This window comes from Prunus avium, chromosome 3 (genome assembly GCF_965620075.1).
Source record: "Prunus avium chromosome 3, drPruAviu1.hap1.1, whole genome shotgun sequence".
NCBI classification, from domain to species: domain Eukaryota; kingdom Viridiplantae; phylum Streptophyta; class Magnoliopsida; order Rosales; family Rosaceae; genus Prunus; species Prunus avium.
The window spans coordinates 386,543-407,481 of record NC_142286.1 but is presented as its reverse complement, the minus strand read 5'-3'; the positions used below and the strand labels follow the sequence as shown (position 1 = coordinate 407,481).

The 20,939-nt window shown below is 38.7% G+C and overlaps 4 protein-coding genes and 1 long non-coding RNA gene across 9 annotated transcripts; 2 read left to right on the top strand and 3 right to left on the bottom strand.

The window, feature by feature from the left end:
• Positions 1 to 111: 111 nt before the first annotated feature.
• LOC110748716 (autophagy-related protein 8i-like) lies at positions 112 to 1,603 on the bottom strand. 2 transcript variants are annotated; one of them, XM_021948663.2, is made up of 5 exons: positions 1,474 to 1,603; positions 1,258 to 1,313; positions 1,010 to 1,062; positions 536 to 654; positions 112 to 409 (listed from the first exon to the last, which is right to left on the bottom strand). In XM_021948663.2, exons 1-5 carry the CDS (start codon positions 1,475 to 1,477, stop codon positions 291 to 293), a joined length of 351 nt encoding a protein of 116 aa, XP_021804355.1. In that variant the 5' UTR covers positions 1,478 to 1,603; the 3' UTR covers positions 112 to 290. The 2 variants fall into 2 exon arrangements, with proteins under 2 accessions (XP_021804355.1, XP_021804354.1); XM_021948662.2 differs by having other exon boundaries at positions 1,438 to 1,598.
• A 106-nt stretch (positions 1,604 to 1,709) lies between these two features.
• On the top strand, positions 1,710 to 11,090 carry LOC110755775 (Transducin family protein / WD-40 repeat family protein). Of its 4 annotated transcripts, XM_021957055.2 has the most exons (21): positions 1,713 to 1,916; positions 2,000 to 2,046; positions 2,197 to 2,289; positions 2,394 to 2,511; positions 2,605 to 2,687; positions 2,807 to 3,030; positions 3,147 to 3,264; positions 3,676 to 3,758; positions 3,928 to 4,134; positions 4,605 to 4,961; positions 5,263 to 5,413; positions 5,934 to 6,125; positions 6,329 to 6,538; positions 6,636 to 6,728; positions 7,034 to 7,248; positions 7,521 to 8,081; positions 8,165 to 8,245; positions 8,333 to 8,418; positions 9,313 to 10,056; positions 10,259 to 10,412; positions 10,527 to 11,090. In XM_021957055.2, exons 1-21 carry the CDS (start codon positions 1,793 to 1,795, stop codon positions 10,600 to 10,602), a joined length of 4,017 nt encoding a protein of 1,338 aa, XP_021812747.1. In that variant the 5' UTR covers positions 1,713 to 1,792; the 3' UTR covers positions 10,603 to 11,090. The 4 variants fall into 4 exon arrangements, with proteins under 4 accessions (XP_088107386.1, XP_021812747.1, XP_021812746.1 ...); XM_021957054.2 differs by having other exon boundaries at positions 2,000 to 2,289; XM_021957056.2 differs by lacking the exons at positions 1,713 to 1,916; positions 2,000 to 2,046 and having other exon boundaries at positions 2,605 to 2,670.
• On the bottom strand, positions 11,029 to 12,069 carry LOC110755777 (chlorophyll a-b binding protein of LHCII type I, chloroplastic). Its single transcript, XM_021957057.2, has one exon. The coding sequence runs from the start codon at positions 11,965 to 11,967 to the stop codon at positions 11,170 to 11,172; it is 798 nt and encodes a 265-aa protein (XP_021812749.1). The 5' UTR covers positions 11,968 to 12,069; the 3' UTR covers positions 11,029 to 11,169.
• Positions 12,070 to 15,611: 3,542 nt separating this feature from the next.
• On the top strand, positions 15,612 to 17,968 carry SAM-2 (S-adenosylmethionine synthetase 2). The gene is made up of 2 exons (XM_021957058.2): positions 15,612 to 15,771; positions 16,529 to 17,968. Exon 2 carries the CDS (start codon positions 16,532 to 16,534, stop codon positions 17,711 to 17,713), a length of 1,182 nt encoding a protein of 393 aa, XP_021812750.1. The 5' UTR covers positions 15,612 to 15,771; positions 16,529 to 16,531; the 3' UTR covers positions 17,714 to 17,968.
• Positions 17,969 to 19,484: 1,516 nt separating this feature from the next.
• On the bottom strand, positions 19,485 to 20,041 carry LOC148295393 (uncharacterized). Its single transcript, XR_015834794.1, has 2 exons — positions 19,785 to 20,041; positions 19,485 to 19,634 (listed from the first exon to the last, which is right to left on the bottom strand). It is a non-coding gene; the product is annotated as an uncharacterized LOC148295393 (long non-coding RNA).
• Between the last annotated feature and the right edge of the window lie 898 nt (positions 20,042 to 20,939).

Genomic DNA, 20,939 nt, shown 5'->3' with positions numbered 1-20,939 from the left:
CGGATGCAACACGTGACATGTTGACGTGATTTATCAAAATTTGCTTAACTTATTATAATTCGTGCACAATCATTATAATATCCAAACATAAACGAACAATAAGAGAAAAAATGGTAGCCAAAGGTGGTTCATATCATAATCATATGGTAGATCCAAAGATTCCTTGTACTAACAACTAAACTTTGAACATTTGAAGAATAAGTTATGATCCATTCCAAACAGAGATGTAAGGCCACGGTGGGAAGGTAGAGCCAGCCAGTTCGCAGGAATTTACAACCATGAAATAGAAATCATTGTGCATATCTCTGAACATTGGCATGGCCCCCAAAGGTTTTCTCAGTGCTATAACACATGTAGAGAAATCCATCCTTGTCCTTGAAGGATTCATAGACAGAGTCCATCAAACTGGCTGCAATGTGACATTCATCATTCATAAGAAAAAATACTTGTAAGTTACAATATCATTCTGGCAAGAAAATCAAAACAGGCCATGCGCTGACTGATGCTACAAACAAAGAATCAATTTTCCATTTACCTGTTTGAGGCAAAGTATCCTTCACAAACACAAAGAGAGCTTTTCCATGGGCCAGGTGAAGTCTGCTGCTCAGAACGTAAATGAATTGCCCGACAGACATGTCTCGGGGAACAAGGTATCTACCATCAAAGAGATGATCACAAGGATGTTAAAACTTATAAGCTTATTATTATTAGTGTAATTCAAGTGTACATGCCTATTATAAAAAAAACATTCTACTCCTCCAAGCATATCGCAGGAGGAACCCAATGCTCCAAGGTTTAGAAATTTGGTTAGACAATGTTGGCATTTGAGATTTGACAAGGTAATGCAACACCCTTTGATAAATTACTCACACTAAGGCAATCATTTATAAGTTATAGCAAATCAGCAGCCACACCCATTCCAATCTTAGACACAAATCACAATTGTAGACAGGGTTTGGTCTAGTGTTAACTGATAGAAAGTATAAAGGTGGCAGCTTTGAAATATTACTTTTTCTTTTCCATCTGAGGAAGGTCGGTCCTTGCATACTTTTCCACAATTACCTGTGATACCATTACCCAGAGAAATCTGACAGTTAGTAATGAATATGAATGATCCCATAACATCTCTTTTCCCTTCAATCTCAAATATACATAATCTCCAGTTGTAACTTGTATGTCTGTAAACAGAGTTGAAGCCAAAAATGAGAAACAGAAAAACAAAAACAAAAACAAAAAAAACTTGTTGGTGGGTCTTACGGGTACTCGATCAGGGTATTTGGCCAGGATGTCCTGTGATTCTTCAACCCTTTGTTCTGAAAAAATTTCAAACAAGGAGATACAAGTTATAACATCAGATTCTATAAACAAAAAGAACAACAACAAAAGATGAGATTTTGTTGCACAAGAAGACTTCAAGTGTTCGGAACAACAACAAACCGAATGTAAACTCATCCTTAAATGATTTTGTTCTACCCATCCGTGTGTCTCTGGTTTGTGCCGTTACGTCTGCGCCTGAGAGATTGCAGAGGAAGAAGAAAACAGTGCCGCAAACGCAATGGAACCGGAGAACGGATGATGACCTTTCAAGAAAGAAACATGCTAAAGTACAAGGATTCTATTTCTTGGGTTTATCTTTTCCCACTTACATAAATTGTTTGGGCCAAGCCCAGCCCAGCCCATTACGCTTAAACCCTTCAAACGGCTCAGTCAGTAACTCGGACAACAAAGAAAAGGTTTCAAGTTCAGCCATTCCACAAGCAGAGCACTCCAAGCAACGAAGCAAAGCCAAACCATGGCAGTGGAGAAGAAGACAGGTTCTTGGCAACTGCAAAGCGGTCAATACCTCGGAGAAATATCAGCTCTATGTTTTCTTCACCTACCTTCGAGCTTCTCTTCTTTCCCTTATCTCATCGCCGGTACGACTTTCATAGTATCACTCTCTCTCTGAAAATCTTCAGCTTCAAATTCGTTTTAACATGGATTTTATTGAACAAAACAGGGTCGGGTTCTCAAATCATGGTGTATGATTTGGAAGTGGGAAGAATGGTAAGGTCGTTCGACGTGTTCCAAGGCATTCGAGTGCATGGGATAGTTTGTTGTAGCTCTACTGATTGCACAGAAGGAACATTGCCTTCTGTTGTTGCTTTCAACATTGTTGTATTTGGCGAAAGGAGAGTGAAGATGTTTAGTTTGCAGGTTGCAATGGGGCAGCTGGTGAGTGTCAGTTTGACGCTCTTACAGTCCTTGCCAAAGTTTGCTAATTGGGTATTGGATGTTTCATTCTTGAAGGTACGAATGCTTCCTCAAGTTCAACAACTTCTTTTTTTTATCAGTTTGAGAATATTAGTGAGTTTTCTTCTTCTTTTTTCTTTGGTCTGTTGAATTGGTAGCAGGGGTCTGTGAGTGGTTCGAATGAGGAGGGTGATTGTCTTGCTATAGGGTGTAGTGATAACTCTGTCCATCTTTGGGATGTCACAACTTCAACTGTGGTTCTTGAAGTTCACCATCCTGGTTAGTTCTAGCTGAATTGACTCACTTTTCTGAGCTTTTTAAAAAAAACTTTTATTTGAAGTTCAAGAACTGAATTCTTATATTCAACTGTAGAGAAAACCCTTCTGTATTCAATGCGGTTATGGGGTGACAATCTTCAAACTCTCCGTATTGCATCTGGTACTATCTATAACGAGGTGGCTAATCTTTTCTTTTGATGATTTTCCCCACCCATCCAACCAAATGATTGCTCAGTGTGCGTGTGTGTATCTGTGTTTCTGGTTTAGATAACCTCTAAAGAATTGGATTTGCACAGATTATTGTTTGGAAAGTGGTTCCTCAGTATGATGCATCATCTTTAGCAAGTCAAGTAGAAGACCACATTGATCAGAGCAATTTATTTCCAAACTGTGTTCAGCCTCATGGTTGCAAGTATGAAGCTAGTCATATGTGCAAACTTTCTGGACATGAAGGTTCCATTTTCCGCATAGCGTGGTCCTTTGATGGATCCAAACTGGTTTCCGTCTCTGACGATCGCAGGTGAAGTAGTTACTGAAATTATATGATTTTAAAATCTCTACCAAGTTCTGCTTTTTTTTTTTTCGTTTCCTTTAATGATGCTTCCAATCAATGATTTGGTCTCTTCATTGGTACAGTGCTCGTGTCTGGGAAGTTTCCTCTGAGACAAAACATTCTGAGAAGCTAGGGAAACCCATTGGCCTTGTGCTGTTTGGTCACAATGCCCGAGTTTGGGACTGCTGCATTTTTGGTTCTGTAAGTTTTACAAAATCTTATGAATACTCATTGTCTTCTTATTTCATTTTTATTTTTCTCTCTCCTATCCAAAATAATAATACTAATAATAATTGTTGGAGAGTCAACTCACCATATATTAGAACAGATTACTAATGTCAGTTTTTCCCTGGGGAAAACTTTTCATTTGATAGGATTTTCAGTCCTGTCTATCTCTAAGCATGCCATTTCACTGTCTGTCATTATGTCTGGTGATAAGGGTTAACTTTCCAAAATCAGTTAACTTAGTCAACTTGAATTGTTTTCATAATCGTTATAGCACGTGGGTTGAGTTCTCCTGATGGCGATGGTCGAGATGATCTAGACTAGATTATAAATTTACTTATGTGTAGAGTGCTGATCAGTTCTTGTTTCCGTACTTTTTTATTTTAGTTGATTGTCACTGCTGGTGAAGATTGTACATGTTGTGTGTGGGGACTGGATGGTAAACACCTTCAAATGATCAAGGAGCACACGTAAGTGGCTTGCAGTTCCTTTCTGTTGATTACTTTGGTTTTTATTTGATTTGAAATGAAATGGTTGTATTGATTATTGACGATCCAAATCTCAACATAACAGTAAAATAATTCCTAAAGAAAGAAAATAGCCTTGACCATTTGCTTTTTTCGGCCTTGTTATGTACAGAGGAAGGGGAATATGGCGATGTTTGTATGATCCAAACTCATCACTTCTCATTACTGCTGGTTTTGACTCTGCAATAAAAGTGCATCAGCTGCACGCTTCACTCTCTGGGGGACTGGAGGGACTTGCAGAGACAAAAGAAATCGATAGAACGATTGCATACACAACTCATATCCCTACTTTGTCAGAGCATAGTGGACCTATGGACAGGTAGTACTTTGAATATTAAACAAACTTTGGGGTCCATCTCAACATTGTTAACTCCAAACTTTTGATATTTCTAAAGAGAAAGAAAAGATAAGTCTGTAGTCTTGGAAATTTGAAAATGCGACAATTTGGTCCTCCACATGCTCAGCAAGGGTATTGATTCATTGGCACCATAGCTAAGAAAGGACATGACTATAAGAGTCCGGCTGCCTGGAGTCAGGTAATTGTAGATGTGTCATAACAATCTTAATGTATGATGAACAATCAACTGGACAGGTAGTTAACACCTAAATATTGAATGTCAGAGCCCAACAAGCTTTATAATAAATACACACACCACACGCACACACTTTCCTTCCTTTGGTCTATGGTTCTTCTGTTGTTCTTTTCCTGAAATTTTGCGATTACAGCAATTCTATCTTCCTTTACATTGGTACTAAGAGGACTTGTTGGCTTTTTCTCACTTGGTCCAGCAAAAGCGAATATGTACGTTGCTTGCACTTTGCGCGTGAGGATACACTATACGTTTCCACAAACCATGGTTATCTGTACCATGCTAAATTATTGGACAATGGAGAAGTAGAATGGACTGAACTTGTCCGCCTCAGTGAAGAAGTGCCGATTGTTTGCATGGATTTATTGTCAGAACCATTTGAACTTTGCTGTAGTGTTGAGGATTGGGTTGCTGTTGGAGATGGTAAAGGAAACATGACAGTTGTCGGGGTTATACGTGATGCTTGTACCCCAAAAGTGGGTTTTGCCCTTACTTGGTCTGCTGGAATGGAGAGACAACTCCTAGGAACACATTGGTGCAAGTCACTAGGATATGGGTAAGGATCAGCCATTATTTTTTTAAATAATAATTGTTAATTATTTCTTCTATACCTAAGTTGTTCATGGGTGCTGAGTTGATGCTATCTAGGTCTTTACTCTAGATGTACTGCCCATGATTGTCAAAGGTGGGCCATATTCTGTGATGGCTTCACATGCTACTTCCTAATTTGCAGAATGATTATGTCCCTGCCACTTAGATTTTCGATGACAGACATCACCTAGGCCTTCTTGGTATAACTTTCAGATGCAGAAGTTTAAAATATTCAGACCATCAATTCTGCTGTTGTTGCCATGTAGGTACATCTTCTCAGCTGACCCTAGAGGAACATTGAAGCTTTGGAGGTTGTCTAACCATTCTGCCAGGAGCTGCAATGTATCTCTTGTAGCAGAATTCACATCTAGTTTTGGAATCCGAATCATGTGCTTAGATGCATCTTTGGACGAAGAGGTAACATTTTTCCGTCAGCTTCTCTTTTCTTTTAATTTCATTTGAATGGGATTTGTCACATTCTGTGCCATTTTCTGTTTCTTCGATTTTCATTTAACCTGTGATTGGTAATAAGTGTTCAGAGTTACTAAGATGAAATACTTAAACACCAGGGCAACCCCTTGGAGCATGAGTTGACCCTAGCCAGCTTAAATTGAGACAAAATAATAACAACGAGGGGGTCAGTGTTGTGTAGGCTCAATACCTCTCCTCTCACACAAGCACACGCACTCTCAAATCATGATTTTGAAAGTTGAGATGAAAGAAAGCGAACAATGACTACTGCTGAGCTACATAGGGAGATGAAAGCCCTTCCCTTCAACTTTAAGAAAATTATTAACTTCATGCCTAAATTTATAACACAATAAACATGAACAACCGTTGATCATGTGAAAATCAGATGTTGGATTGATTCACTTTTCAAATGCTTGAATTTGATCTAATAATTGTTTTTACATCCCTTCTGGTTGAATTTTTGCAGGTATTGGTATGTGGAGATATACGTGGTAATCTTGTTTTGTTCCCTTTGCGGAAGGGCGTGTTGCAGGGCACAGAGGTGGCATCTAATGTGAAAATATCTCCATCAAATTATTTCAAAGGAGCTCATGGGATATCAAGTGTTTCAAGTGTTTCTGTAGGTAGACTAAGTTCCAGTCAGATTGAAATACGCTCGGTATGTCAAATTTCAACTTTGATCTACAAGAGTGATCTAGCACTTGCTTTCTAGTAATTCTGAGTGTGTCTGTGTGTACAAGTGCATTTTAACTTTGCTTTTTTTTTTTTTTATAAACATTTTCTAGCCTTTATCTGGAAATATTGGAAGATAATATTTCATTCAAGTAGGCTGCTGTGTACTTAATTTCTCATTTTTCCCAGACAGGAGCGGATGGTTGTATATGCTATCTGGAATATGAAACAGATAGGAAGACATTAGAGTTTACAGGGATGAAGCAAGTGAAGGAGTTGAGTCTTATTCAATCTGTCTCCACTGATAATAGCTCTGTCAGTGAGTTGTCAAGCTGCCATTGTGCTGCTGGTTTTGCATCAGTGGATTTTATTATTTGGAACTTAATAACTGAGACCAAGGTAGAGTCCTTTCCTGTACCTCAGACTGCTTACTGAAATGATTTGTAAGTTGTTTGTGTTATTTATTTGGTGCCTAAGGGCCCATATTTTGTTGCAGGTTGTGCGAATTCCATGCGGTGGATGGCGTCGTCCTCATTCCTATTATCTTGGTGATATACCAGAAATAAAGAACTGCTTTGCATATGTTAAGGTTCGTGCCAATCTATTTAGAATTGGTAATTTCAGAGACACAAATGAAATAAGCATTGTGGAAAGGTAGATCCACGGAGTAGGTCAAAAGTGTTTTTAATCATCTGAAAATACACATCCATAATGCATGATATGAGTTCCTTTAGTTTTGTGTAATGAATTGCTTTGTGAACTGTTTTGCTGCTAAGCACATCATTCTATCTTTTGTTAATAATTGATCATATTTTCATTTGTTTACTTTGAAAAGATAAGGTTTCATTTGAATTTTATCTTAAAACTCTGCACTATATTTCTTTGATTTATCAGGATGAAATCATTTATATTCATAGGCAGTGGGTGCTTGATGGTGAAAGGAAGATACTCTCCAGGAATTTGCATATGCAATTCCATGGGAGAGAGATGCATTCCATATGCTTTGTCTCAGAAGGATTTCAACCTGGAGTATATGGGAAGCACAGCCTCTTCTCTGGATCTAGTTGGATCGCAACTGGGTGTGAAGATGGAACTGTGAGGTTGACTAGGTATGGTTCTAATTATTAGCTATTTAATATCTGAAATTTAAAAATGAAATAAAATAAAGGACAAATAGTTGAATTTATTGTATAATATAATTGAATGTATTTACACTCTTGTAAACCTTGAGATCTGAGCTGACAGTATACATGGATGCTGTAGTCTACAGAAAAATGAATATATGCATGATATTTAAAATATGAACCCTCCTGGGTGGCAAAAATGAGTGATTTATCATGTGCTTATACAAGACTAGCTAATTGTCTAATGGTTCACTTAGGTATATGCCAGGTGTTGAGAATTGGTCTGCATCAAAATTGCTTGGGGAGCATGTTGGTGGATCAGCTGTGAGGTCAATATGTTCTGTGTCAAAGATAAGCATAGTTCCGTCAGATGTGACCAACATACCCGATATGAGAAACGGACAAAATGCAGCAACGGAGAACAGAGAAACTCCGGTTTTGTTGATTTCTGTTGGTGCAAAGCGGGTGTTGACTTCTTGGCTACTAAGAAGTAGGAAGGTAGACAAGAAGGAAGAACAGCATAACATCACTGGAAATAGCAATAAAGTTTCGTTGCAAGAATCATCTTCAATGTCATTCCAGTGGCTTTCCACAGATATGCCAGCCAAGTACTCTAGTGCTCATAAATTTCCAGAAAACAAAGAGAAAAAGGTTGGTCTAGCTGCGAATGTTTCTAGTGCAGAAGCTGAAGCAATATCTATGTCACTATCTTCAGAAAAGGGAAAGATGGAGTTGAGATCTGGAATTAAGGACAAGTATGAAGATGACTGGAGATACCTGGCTGTCACTGCTTTTTTGGTTAAATGTGCCGGTTCCAGGTAATAGCAAAAACGACTAATATTTCTTTTGCTTATCTGATTTCCCTTTTGTATATAATACCATATTTTGGATTTCTTTTCAGGATTACCGTCTGTTTTATTGTAGTCGCTTGTTCAGATGCCACCCTTGCATTACGGGCACTTGTTTTGCCATATAGACTATGGTATTGATGAAGGAGCCTAACCTGTTGTATTCTTAATGATTCTCTCATCATCTCATATATGACATTCGTTTCTTTATCTCTCTGTAGGTTTGATGTTGCTATATTATTTCCTTTGTCATCACCAGTTTTGGCTTTGCAGCATGTCGTCCTTCCCACATGTCTCCCTTCTGAAGGTTAGTGATTGTTGGAGTCTTCAGGGTCTAGAAGTTTGTAAACCAGTCAAACCTTCAGACATACGTATCTTATGAAATTGTTGAAACCCTCCATTTCCTGACTCCAAAGTACTTCTTCATTAGTTAGGCGATTTTCTTGACTGAAATTTTGCACATCATTTAATTCGATAAAACTTTGTTATTTGTGGCTATTATAGAAATATTTAAATGTTTAGTATAACAATGCCTTTGCCCTTAGACATCTTAGTTCTCAAAATTCTGTCCATCAGTTCCTTTGTTATAAAGGCATTGACCATCGAGCATATGCCCTTGGAATTTAAGTGGTGGTCCCCTGTCTCTAACCATGGAGAATAAAGATTACAAGTTCACCTCAAAAGAAAGTGCTCATCGTTTAATAGTGGCACGTGTATTGGTCTGAGTAATAGATGCCAATTTAAATTGCTGGATCCCTCTTCTGAATGGACCTTGTACTGATTAAATTAAATTGTGTCTGTACGTAGCTGATGTTTTTTCCTTTATTTTTTCCCTTAGACTTCTAGAACTATTGCCACATCTCATCCAACATCAGGATAATTTAGTTGAATGTAAGGTTATGTTTTTTGATATGTTAAGTTTAGCTTGAGATCCTTATTGATTTATTGAACATAAAAATGCCTCTTCCCAGCTGCATGTTGATATCAGTGGAGGAGATAATTGCTACTGCTATAACTTCAAAATTTAGATAGTCACTTTGCTCTCTGTGACCTGAGCTTTTTTCCTTGTCATGATTTTTATACCGTCAAAGCACTTTCATGCTGGGGTTGTGAGTATTCAATATGTTTGTCCTAAATTTTATATCTTGATCTCTTTCAGTTATATTTTCAAAGTACTGTTTCTTATAACTTCTATTCACAGAAAATGTTCAGTTTGGAAGTCTGTATATTCTCATTAGTGGGGCTACTGATGGAAGTATTGCCTTTTGGGACCTCACTAGAAGCGTTCAGGCTTTCATGCAGCTGGTATCAGTACTTGATGTAGAAAAGTTCATTGATTGTCAGAAACGGCCACGGACAGGGAGAGGAAGTCAGGGTGGACGACAGTGGAGATCTTTAGGCGGTAGCATGTCAAAGAATAGACTAGGCGCTGGTTCCGCCACTGTAAAATCTGGAGAGGAAACTGATCACAATTTGCTTGATCGTGTTATGGATGGAACCTCAGAGATGCTAAATGATTATGAACGCAGCAGAAAAACTTCTTCACAAGCTACTGATACTGCTTCCCTAGATTCAGAAGTGAATGCTTGTGATTCCTCATCTGATATATGTGAAATATCTCCTTTATATGTTTTCAAGAACATTCATCAATCTGGTGTCAATTCTCTCCATGTTTCAGATGTAGAGGGTTGTCAAAGTCCTGAAATTGGTTTTCTTTACAATTTAATTAGTGGGGGTGATGATCAAGCCCTTAGCTGTCTTAGGTTTGAATTGTCAGTGTCAGCATCAGACTCCGAATTTGAGAACATGACACTGGATGTCAGAAAGTCAGTCACTCAACTTGGAAATGCAAAGAACTTTATTCATTCTAGTCAAGACAAGAACTATTGGATCAGATTCCTAAATCATGATATAGTCCCCTCAGCTCACAGCTCTGCTGTAAAAGGTAGGCCATTTTATTCAAACTCGAGTTCAATCCCATTCTAGAGTACTTCATAATATGGAGCATAAAAGTGTCTCCTGTGTGTTTAACCTCTTGTTTTCTTGTTGTCTCCTTTCCTAGAACCTTTGAAGTACTAGTTTTAGTGTTTTGTCTTTGCTAAATTTATCATTTTTTACTAAGAATTCAAATTGGTTTATTTATGAAGGTGTTTGGACAGACGGATCTTGGGTTTTTTCCACTGGTCTGGATCAGCGTGTCAGGTGCTGGCGTCTTGAGGAGGAAGGTAAACTAGTTGAGCATGCTTATTTAATCATCAGTGTCCCAGAGCCAGAAGCGCTGGATGCTAAAGCATGTGGCAGGTGAGTAAAGCGCCTTATACAAGCATAAGATTCACAGTGATGCATTTCAGTATGATATGAACGGATAACAATTTTCTTTGACAGCTTACCAAGTATTGTTTGTGTTTTATTTAGGAACCATTATCAGATTGCAGTAGCTGGAAGAGGAATGCAAATGCTTGAGTTCTCTGAAATTCAAGACGTCAGTTGATGGATGCAGGACAGTCAAGTTGGTTCTTCGGTGATCTTATAATCCAGTATGGCTACATATTGATCTGAAGGTCTGACCCAAGCATGAGTAAGTCTTCACCTCTTACACATTGGCATTGGATCTGCAAAATTTTGATAACTGGGTTGCGTAGCATGTGTGAGCTGTCTTGAAGTTCCTCCCCAATATATATTTATTTATTTATTTTACAATTGCAATGTGTGCAAAAAGCCCAGCTAAGCTGCGACAAGAATCTCAAACTCCCAGGGGATTTTGTGATGGTGAGTGGGGGTGTTTTCTTTTAGTTTTTTCTTTTTTCTCTTCTCTTTTGGGCCCTTGATGCCCAACATGATATATATTATAGCCAATTTATCCAGTTTTGGGGTTCACATAAGAAATCTGAGCTGTGAACTGCGACAAGCAATGATATGTAACAGTAAATTGTAAATTAGCTTCAATTGATTTTTAAAATATCTCATGATTCAGTTAAATTGGCCATTAATACATATTTTGAAGCTTAAATTACACACAAATAGGTGGCTGGAAGTTCTCTTGTTCACACTAGGGTCCTCACTTGCCGGGTACGAAGTTGGTGGCATAAGCCCAGGCATTGTTGTTAACAGGATCAGCGAGATGATCAGCAAGGTTCTCAATAGGGCCCTTTCCAGTAACAATGGCCTGCACAAAGAAGCCAAACATTGAGAACATGGCAAGTCGGCCATTCTTAAGTTCTTTCACCTTAAGCTCTGCAAATGCCTCTGGGTCATCTGCAAGCCCCAAAGGGTCAAAGCTGCCTCCTGGGTACAGTGGGTCAGTGACCTCACCGAGTGGTCCTCCGGCAATGCGGTAACCCTCAACAGCACCCATGAGAACCACCTGAGTTGCCCATATTGCTAGAATGCTCTGTGCATGAACTAGGCTTGGGTTTCCAAGGTAGTCAAGGCCACCCTCACTGAAGATTTGAGCTCCAGCTTTGAACCACACTGCCTCACCAAACTTGACTCCATTTCTGGAGAGCAGCTCTGGGAAAACACAGCCCAAAGCCCCAAGCATTGCCCATCTTGAGTGAATAACCTCGAGTTCACGGTTCTTGGCAAAAGTTTCAGGGTCAGCTGAGAGTCCAGCGGTGTCCCAACCATAGTCACCGGGGAATTCGCCGGTTAGGTAAGATGGCGCCTCACCAGAGAAAGGTCCGAGGTATTTGACACGATCAGGGCCGTACCAGGGGCTGCCTGATGATACAGCTGGCTTTCTGCCTGTCTTCCTCATAGAAACTCTACCATTGCCTTGGACAGTTGAGAACTCTGTCTGTGTGTTTAAAGGAATGGCCTTCCCGGTGAAAGGGGATGAGAGAGCCATAGTTGCCATGTCTTATATCTTCGGAGAGAGAAAGAGAGAGAGAGAGAGAGAGAGAGAGAGGGTGGATACTTATGAAGCCAGTGAAATGTTTGATGATTGAGTATGCAGAATATGATGTTCTCTTTTATAAGGGATCCAGTGAGATCCACAATCCTATCCATAATCCATGTGTATCTTCTTCACCCTTTTCCTGATTGGTTCTTGGGGTGATGTAGTGATTAAAGCATCCGGCTCATCTTCCCATCCAATCAATGAAGGATATCATGGATTATATTGAAATTATTTGGACTGTTTCCTCAAAACACATATCACGTCACCCTCTGGTCCTTGATGTAAATTACGGTTACACCAAACTTTACAAGCCATTTTTAATTTTTGGTTAGGCCTCATTTTGCTTTTACCTAAGTCCTCGTAGTCATAGACTCATAGGCGTAGGGCTTTGTTGTTGTTTTGGCAATGCTTCTTTTCATGGGATTAAGCTTCAAGGTAAATGCTGAAGAACTGGTGAAGGAAAAGAGAGAGAAAGGCCTTATTTTAATGCGTGTGGTCTGTTGCCAAATTGTTGGTGAACTGGTAAGTAAGCAAACTCCATCAAGATTCAAGATGCATGAGAGCAGAACATAATGCATCTCTCTCACACATTAATGTTTAGTCCGGCCGGATCTAACAAGAGTTTTTTATCTTCATGTCGCCCAATGCGATGAAGTTGACAAATTGTGTCCAAAGAGATTGAGGCCCGCAATCCCAAACGGCATGGGGTTGACTACAAAAACGACAATACCCATGGAAGAAGCGGCCTTCTATATAGTATATAGAAATAGACCCATACATTTTTATCGGTGCACCGAATTATCCAGAACTTATCATACCCAAATTTTAAAAATACAATACTCCATCCAATTTGGAATTGTGAATACCTCACGAGCTAGGTATAGATGGTTAGCGCCTGTTGGGATTTTATTTATTTATTTATAGGATGTTAAATTTTTTGTTAATAATTCAAGTGCTTTTAGCCCTTTTAGAAGCACTCTCAAATATGCTATTTCATAAAAAGCGTTCTTTGGAGAAACATCTTCCAAGTGGTTTTGATGTTTTTCTAATTGAAGCACTTAAAAAATAATAATAATTTTTTAAAAAAAGAAAAAAGAAAAAAACTATGCTTCCTCTAGAAGCAATCCCAAACGGGTAGTTGTTCTTTTTGTGAAATTAAACGTAGATGAATTAGTGAATCACATAGGGTTGTTGAGGTTTAGGAGTGGCTATTTTTGGTTGTTGGTGGGTTGGACAAGTCACAAATCACGATATGAACTCCTCATCATCTTAGGCGGACAACAACTTCACCAACCCCCTTTGAGAAGAAAATAAAATGGAAAATTTGAAAGAAATATCGTACTGTTTAAGAAGATTTCGTCCTTTTTTAATCATTTTTGCAAAGGTGTAAACTAATCAAAGACTTGGGTGCATATAGAAGAAGCTTCCATGCAAGAACGTTGATGACGATCTTTTTCTCTGGAAAACAAGAATGATGACGACGAGGATCATCATGATGTAGAGCCGATTTGTGACTATTCTCAAATAAAAGTTAAAAACTTGGCTGTGGGAAAAGGCTTTAGGGTTTTCCGTATTTCACCAAACTTTATTGGCCCCAAAAAATAAAAAGGTCCTTGTGGTTGTGGAATCTGGATGTAGATTTATTATAGGCAAGTGAAAAATCCATCTCACCAAGCAAGCAAGCAAGCAAGACAACGGGTACGTGCCGGTTACCCCAAGTTCCCAACCTTTTGGGAATTTAGCAGAAAAGAATAGAATCAGATATCGACTCAACTTTTGAGTTAGTTTTTGATGGGTGGGAAAAGTAAGAAGGAGGAAGGAGGAAGTGGGAAACGCACCTAGCTTAGCCCTAAATAAATCCCAACTGCCCCCTTCTCACTTTTTGCTTAGTTGCTGCCTCGTCATCTAATCATCATCAACATCAACAGCAGCCATGGCTTCAACTCTCAAGTTCAATGGGTTGGGTTGGTTAAATTAAATTCCCCATAGTGCCCTCCCTCCTCTCCAAGAAAAAGAAGAGGTACGTAGTGCATTGGTCAATGACTGAATTGGGTTGGTGACCAAAGACTTTTCACAGACTCAGTTGTTACCAAACCCACCTCAAAAAGCATTTCATCTCATGCATATCACTTTAACTGGACATGAATATATTCTGTCATCAATAATGATCCCTAATATTACAAAACAAGCATTCATCCGGATTTATTCTGAATGGCATATGGAATACTTTTTATTATTATTATTATTATTTTATGTCAAGATATGGAATCCGATTGATCAATAATACCCTTATTTTAGCTTAACAAAAACTTGTTCTCCAAGGGTTGTTTAATTTATTAGGATTCTCCTCACAAATAATCCGATTCTTTTTGTTTTGGTTAGAGGTTGAGATAACCTCTGATTTTATTTAGGACGCTCCTCTATCCCTCCCCTAGTTGTATTTATTTGGAGTTGGTAAATAAATATATATAGAATTCAAAAAAGGCAGAGTTGTTTCTATAACACGCAATAATTGAATTTCAGAATGATCCCTCACCCATTTTTGTCCTTTTTCATTTCAAATCTAAAGAAGAAGAAAGAAAAAAAGAAGGTGGGGTTTCTGTCATTGGGCTGTTTATTGCTGAGATCCCAACAATTAATGGGGCAGCTTTCACTTAACACTTCCTTATCAAGCAAACTTCAACCGACGAACTGATGATTTTTTTTTACCTCAATTTGCATTTCATTCCCTTGCTCTGTGTTTTATTCTGCTTCTGCATTTCCCTTTCAAGAAATGACGTCGCTAAGAAGAACACTTGCTTTCAGTGTCTTTAATAAGACTAGCTTCCCAGCTCAGTTTTCTCCACTGTCTTGTCGGTTGTCGGTGGCCGTGTGAATAAGACCAAAATGCCATTGCAACTTAACATATATACATACACGCTCTAAATCCACAAGGTTCTTTTAGTACTTTCACTACTAAAATACCTTCATTTATGTATTCCTTTCCTCCTCCTATTCATTAATGGGTTATGAAATAAATGCACTCCCTCCAAAAAAATCCTACTAGCCGTTAAGTTAATTAATTAATTAATTAATTATAGAAGAAGAATATAAGGGAAATTTAATCGGTAATTAATTAAGCATATGAAAACGGAAACTATTTTAATTATAATATTATGAATATATATATTGTTTTTTTTTTTGGTCGAATATATATATATATATATTGTTTGATTTGATATTAATGCTAATAATGAATAGTCAAAATGTATAATGCACCCAATGCTGTCCTTGTTCAACGTTCATAAACGTTATCCTTGAAACTGAACCAAGCCAAAACCCAAGACACTTTGTCAACCAAGTTTACTAGCCAAGCTAGTTAAGCCAAGCCAGTCAGCCGAGTACCGGTTAGGGTTGGTGAAAGACCAGCAGTAGCCGGTAATACCTACGGCCCAACCAAAGTACTAGATATTCTCTCTCACCGAACTCCGGAATAATCTCATCTCTGGATTCGCTCACATCCAACGGCTGACACCTTTTTAAGCTTTCAATCTACCTCGTTCGCAACCGTTAGATGGTTGATGACAAATCCAAAACGGACGATCCCGGTTAACCGGTTTGGTCAGATTGATCTATAAATAGCGGATAAGAGGCAATTGAGGCTCCAAAAAGATTTTTGTAGTCGTTTAAGTTCCGCTTTCTCTGCGTTAGGGGTCTGGTTCGAAAAGCACAGCCTCCTTCTTCCCTCCAACTTCTTAAGAGTTTCAGATCTGCGCTTCAGAGGTTCCATTTTCGCGCTCTTTCCTATTGAGTTTTTGCTTTTCATGTCTCTGTGTTTTGTGGGTTCACTATAATGCATGCAGATCTGGTGGTTTATAAGGTTTTGTTTTGGTTTTTTTTACTTCTGTTTTGGAAATATGAGAGATCTTAGAGGCTTGCTGTTGTTTTTGTTAGCATTTACTCTCGGTTGCTTGTGACCGACAAGTCAAATTGAAGTCGTACAATATTATTGAGTAAATTTTGCAGATCTGGTGACCTCTTCATTTCATTTGCTTGTAATCTACAGAATTTGGGTTTTTGATTTTCACTGTGGTTATTGTGTTGCTTATTTAATGAGTACTATTATGTATTCTGAAGATTTGTTTGAGACTGGTGCCATTATCAGAACAACCCTGTTTAATGGTTGATATTCTTCTTTTCTCAAACAAATCCCTTTTTTCTTAAAGATGACCATGATGTGCTAGTTCACTCAATTATCAGGATGTCAATCTGTTTCAGGGATGTAGATTCTATTCAGCTTTATGTCTGATCTGATGTTATTCTTTATGGATATGGTTGTTCTTTGTTTGTTCACTCTGTATTTGCTTTTCTGGGAATAATACTTTTGTAAAAGTATAATTGATATGTTTTCCACCAATTTCAAACTGTTTTTGACATTTATTCTTTCACTTTGTTGGAGCTATTGACTTTTCTTTGTTGCTTAAAGTATACTATGGTGGGTACAGTGCTTAGCTTGATATTATGCTATTGTGATGTGTAGAGAATGGAGACTTTCCTATTCACATCTGAATCCGTGAACGAGGGTCACCCCGACAAGCTGTGCGACCAGATCTCTGATGCAGTGCTCGATGCCTGCCTTGCCCAGGACCCTGACAGCAAGGTTGCCTGCGAGACATGCACCAAAACCAACATGGTCATGGTATTTGGAGAGATCACCACCAAGGCCAATGTTGATTATGAGAAGATTGTTCGTGAAACTTGCCGCACCATTGGATTTGTTTCTGATGATGTAGGTCTTGATGCCGATAACTGCAAGGTCTTGGTTAACATTGAGCAGCAGAGCCCGGATATTGCCCAGGGTGTCCATGGTCACTTCACCAAGAGACCTGAGGAGATTGGTGCTGGTGACCAGGGTCACATGTTTGGTTATGCCACTGATGAAACCCCTGAATTGATGCCGCTTAGCCATGTGCTTGCTACCAAGCTTGGTGCTCGCCTTACTGAGGTTAGGAAGAATGCTACCTGCCCCTGGTTGAGACCTGATGGCAAGACCCAAGTGACTGTTGAGTACTACAATGAAAATGGAGCTATGGTTCCAGTGCGTGTCCACACTGTCCTCATCTCCACCCAGCACGATGAGACTGTCACGAACGATGAGATTGCTGCTGACCTCAAGGAGCATGTTATTAAGCCTGTTGTTCCAGAGAAGTACCTTGATGAGAAGACGATCTTCCACCTTAACCCCTCAGGCCGCTTTGTGATTGGTGGCCCTCATGGTGATGCAGGTCTCACTGGACGCAAGATCATCATTGACACTTATGGTGGTTGGGGAGCCCATGGTGGTGGTGCTTTCTCCGGAAAGGACCCCACCAAGGTGGATAGGAGTGGTGCTTACATTGTCAGGCAGGCTGCCAAGAGCATTGTAGCAAATGGGCTTGCCCGCAGGGCCCTTGTGCAGGTCTCTTATGCCATTGGTGTGCCTGAGCCCTTGTCGGTGTTCGTGGATACATACGGAACTGGAAAGATTCCAGACAGGGAGATCCTTAAAATCGTGAAGGAGACCTTTGACTTCAGGCCTGGAATGATCACCATTAACCTGGACCTCAAGAGGGGTGGCGGTGGAAGGTTTTTGAAGACGGCTGCCTATGGACACTTTGGAAGGGATGACCCCGACTTCACCTGGGAGGTTGTGAAGCCCCTCAAGTGGGAGAAGCCTCAGTCTTGAGCTTGAGATTGAACAAGTCAAGTCCCGGCTGTTGAAGGCTTTGCATTAATTGGCACTGGATGAATAATTCGTGTGTTTACTTGCTGCTGCAGCTCTACACTCTAAAACAAATTTCTAATGTTCTAATTTCATACTTTTGAAGGTCCCTTTTTCTATTATTTGTTTTTGGTTTTATCTTCTTATTTCATTTTTCTGTAATATGTTGTCCTCATCACCAGTGTCTCTACTCTATAATGAAAGAGAATTTTGTTGAAATTGATGGCACTCTTATCATATCCACCAGCAGGGCAGTTTGGAAAATTTTGGCATTTTAGCAATCCAATTCCGAACTAACTAAAAATTAAATTTAATGCTCATACATTTATACATAGATGAAGCGGACTTGTAATATGAAGTTCACAGAAAGAAAATAAACGAGTTGTTGCTCTCTCTCTCTCTCTCTCTCTCTCTCTCTCTCTCTCTTTCTCTCTCTCTCTCTCTCGTTTCTATTTGAGCTTATAATTTGCACTTGTCGGCCATAAGACTTATTCCCCCACTTTTATGTGTTTATGGGTTGGTTAGAGCATCCGTAATGATGCTCTCTATTTCTTAGCTAAAATTTAGCTAAAAATATAATAAAGCTATTTTAGGAGCTCTCTAAAAATTTCAACTCCAAGCATACTCCCTAATTTGGAGAGTCATAAATACTATAACTCTTTTTTGATTGGTCCATCTTTATTAAAAAATAAAATAAAAAATAGTTAGCATTAAATAAAGGTTTGAAATACTCATTAAATTATAGGGAGCAACTAGGAGTACTTTCTCTCTCCTCAGATTTAGGAGCTCCTAGAGAACTTCCTATTTTAGGAGGTGGATAGGGAGCATGGTTGGAGTTGCATTTTTACAATTCCTCCCTAAAATTTGTCTAAGGAGGTGGTTTAGGGAGCCCATTGCGGATGCTCTTAGAGATTTAATTAGATGTTGGGATAAAATGGGGAATGATCAAAGTAGATCATTACAAGATTTTATTTTATTTTTACCATGATTCTAATGGCGGTAATTATGTTGGGACTTTAATTTGACATTCATAATTATGTTGGAGTTGGGATATTTCTGAAAAAATAGGACAGAATCAGAATGTATCTTATCTTACAACTTTGAACATAAAATCAGGGTTATTTTTTTACTTATCAAATAATTATTTGCCAAACATATTGATAAAAGCCGAAAGACTCAATTACAGTAACCTTGACCATTCGCTGAGCTGAGTAAAAATGAATGGTTTTATTTAGTCCGAGTTGGGAGACCAGACCCATATACATATAAAAAGGTTGACCAGGAGGAGAGGAGTCTGTCTGGACTGGTAGACTAATAATTTAATATTATTACTGAAAATGCAAATTAGAGTCAATAATCGTCAAAATAACAACTAGAAAAAGATTTACAGCAGCAAACAAACAAAGCAACCGACTCATTCAATTAAAATTGTAGCCTGATGATCAACTAAGGTGGTTGGTGTGAGTGGTTCGGCACTTTCATTCCTTAAGAGAGGTCAGGGGTTCGATCCCTGCTCTTGTACGGAGTCATCACTTTGACCAGCACTTTACCCCTTACGGGCCGACTTGGTGTGAGCGGGGATTAATCTGGGTTGTGGTTAAGGCTTAAAGGTGCCACCCATAGTTGGGGCCCATCCAGAACCACCTCGTGGTTCAGACCCAAAAAAAAAAAAAAAAAGTTGTAGCATGATGATCCTCTAGCTGCTGCTGCCCCTACTGTTTCCAATATCCTTACATGTACAATATTCAAATTTCATTCCACATGTTACAATATAAAACAAACGAACAAATCTCTCTTACAAGTGATGGTTTAAATTAATCTCTGCCTCTCTCTGCACCAACACCTTTTATTACCTGATCAGCTTGAGTAGCAAAGTTCCTCAACTCTGCAAGGTGAAAGGCAACCAAGAGTTAGAGGTGTACAAGTAATTCCTGCAAGCGACAATGTGCTTGCATGCATTGAGTGAGGCAGAGAGAGCAAAGCAGAGCAGATAATATTACAAATAAAAAGTAGTAATTAATTTTGAACTGTGCACCAGTGCAAGCAGCAAAGCAAAGAAGAAGAGCTAAGCCCATTGTGACTCTGATCAATGCCAAAGGCTCCAGCATTTTATTTTATGTCTCTCACTCTCAAATATCAAGTCACACAGAAAGGAAGAGAAGAGAAGAGAAGAGAGCTTAAGGAATGAATGAGCAAGCATGTGAGGGGTGGTCAGGACTCAGGACTCAGGAGCTGCTTAGATTGTCATGAGGTTGAAGGGGGCCAACAAATTTGTCATATTGATATGGACAATTATACACGCAGTGCAGGGCACTAGTGAAAAAGAAGAATCTGGTGGAAAAGTGGGCAAAATTGAATAGCTTATTTATTTATTCAAGGAATACGGGACATGTGAATGCCTGCTAATTTGGTTTTGTTGCATGCAGTCCATTTGTCATACATTTTGGAAAAGGCCAAAGAGAGAGAAATATTTGTAAAAGAAGCCAAAATGGACAAAAATACCCTTATTTATTTTTGGATTTCCTTAGGAATCCTTTACATTTGCATGTCTTTGGTTTGAAAGTTGAGTGGTTTTTCTGTCTTTTTGGAAAAGTTTTGGTTTTTCCAAATGTATAAGTTTTTTTGTGGCTAAAACCTAAATTTTCTTTTCAATTTCTGCTGTGTAACTTTTATGCTAGAACTTAGAAGAAAAAAAAACACATAGATTTATACCATATGGTATGCCACGTTAAGATTGTATATCGATGAATCTATAGTTCACAATTAACTGATCACTGACACTGTCCTTCAAATTAGTCGTTTGCTAAGACTGCAGAACTTAGTAAGTGTGAGGTTTTATCGCAATAAGCCTCGCCAATATTGAAACTATTCACTTCTTCTTGTACATGGTATTTTATTTTATGACAACTAAGTGGCATCTTAAAGATCAACGAACAGCCCAAGAACAACCAAAGATACAACGCACAGCCCAATTTGTAGGAAAGGCAAACGGTTACTTCACGTTACAACCCAAAGAACAATACAAGAGAACGAATGTTCAACAACCTTAAAATCATGTATAAACTTTATTTTTCTTTCCAGAAAATCATGTATGGTACCAAAATTTGTACACAACTGAAAATTACATTGATTTACAATGATTATGATTACACGTGCATTAATTTTAAGAAACTTGTATCTCAAGTGGGTT

Bases quoted from the DNA above. Each gene is read 5' to 3' on its own strand.
- LOC110755777 (XM_021957057.2), bottom strand. From the start codon at position 11,967: ATGGCAACTATGGCTCTCTCATCCCCTTTCACCGGGAAGGCCATTCCT.
- SAM-2 (XM_021957058.2), top strand. From the start codon at position 16,532: ATGGAGACTTTCCTATTCACATCTGAATCCGTGAACGAGGGTCACCCC.
- LOC110755775 (XM_021957054.2), top strand. From the start codon at position 1,793: ATGGCAGTGGAGAAGAAGACAGGTTCTTGGCAACTGCAAAGCGGTCAA. The intron at 2,290-2,393 runs GTACGAATGCTT...AATTGGTAGCAG, and splicing joins TGGATGTTTCATTCTTGAAG to GGGTCTGTGAGTGGTTCGAA. The intron at 7,249-7,520 runs GTATGGTTCTAA...TGGTTCACTTAG, and splicing joins GGAACTGTGAGGTTGACTAG to GTATATGCCAGGTGTTGAGA.
- LOC110748716 (XM_021948662.2), bottom strand. From the start codon at position 1,477: ATGGGTAGAACAAAATCATTTAAGGATGAGTTTACATTCG. The intron at 1,314-1,437 runs GTTTGTTGTTGT...AAATTTTTTCAG, and splicing joins TAAGGATGAGTTTACATTCG to AACAAAGGGTTGAAGAATCA. The intron at 655-1,009 runs GTAATATTTCAA...CTTTGATGGTAG, and splicing joins CCTCAGATGGAAAAGAAAAA to ATACCTTGTTCCCCGAGACA.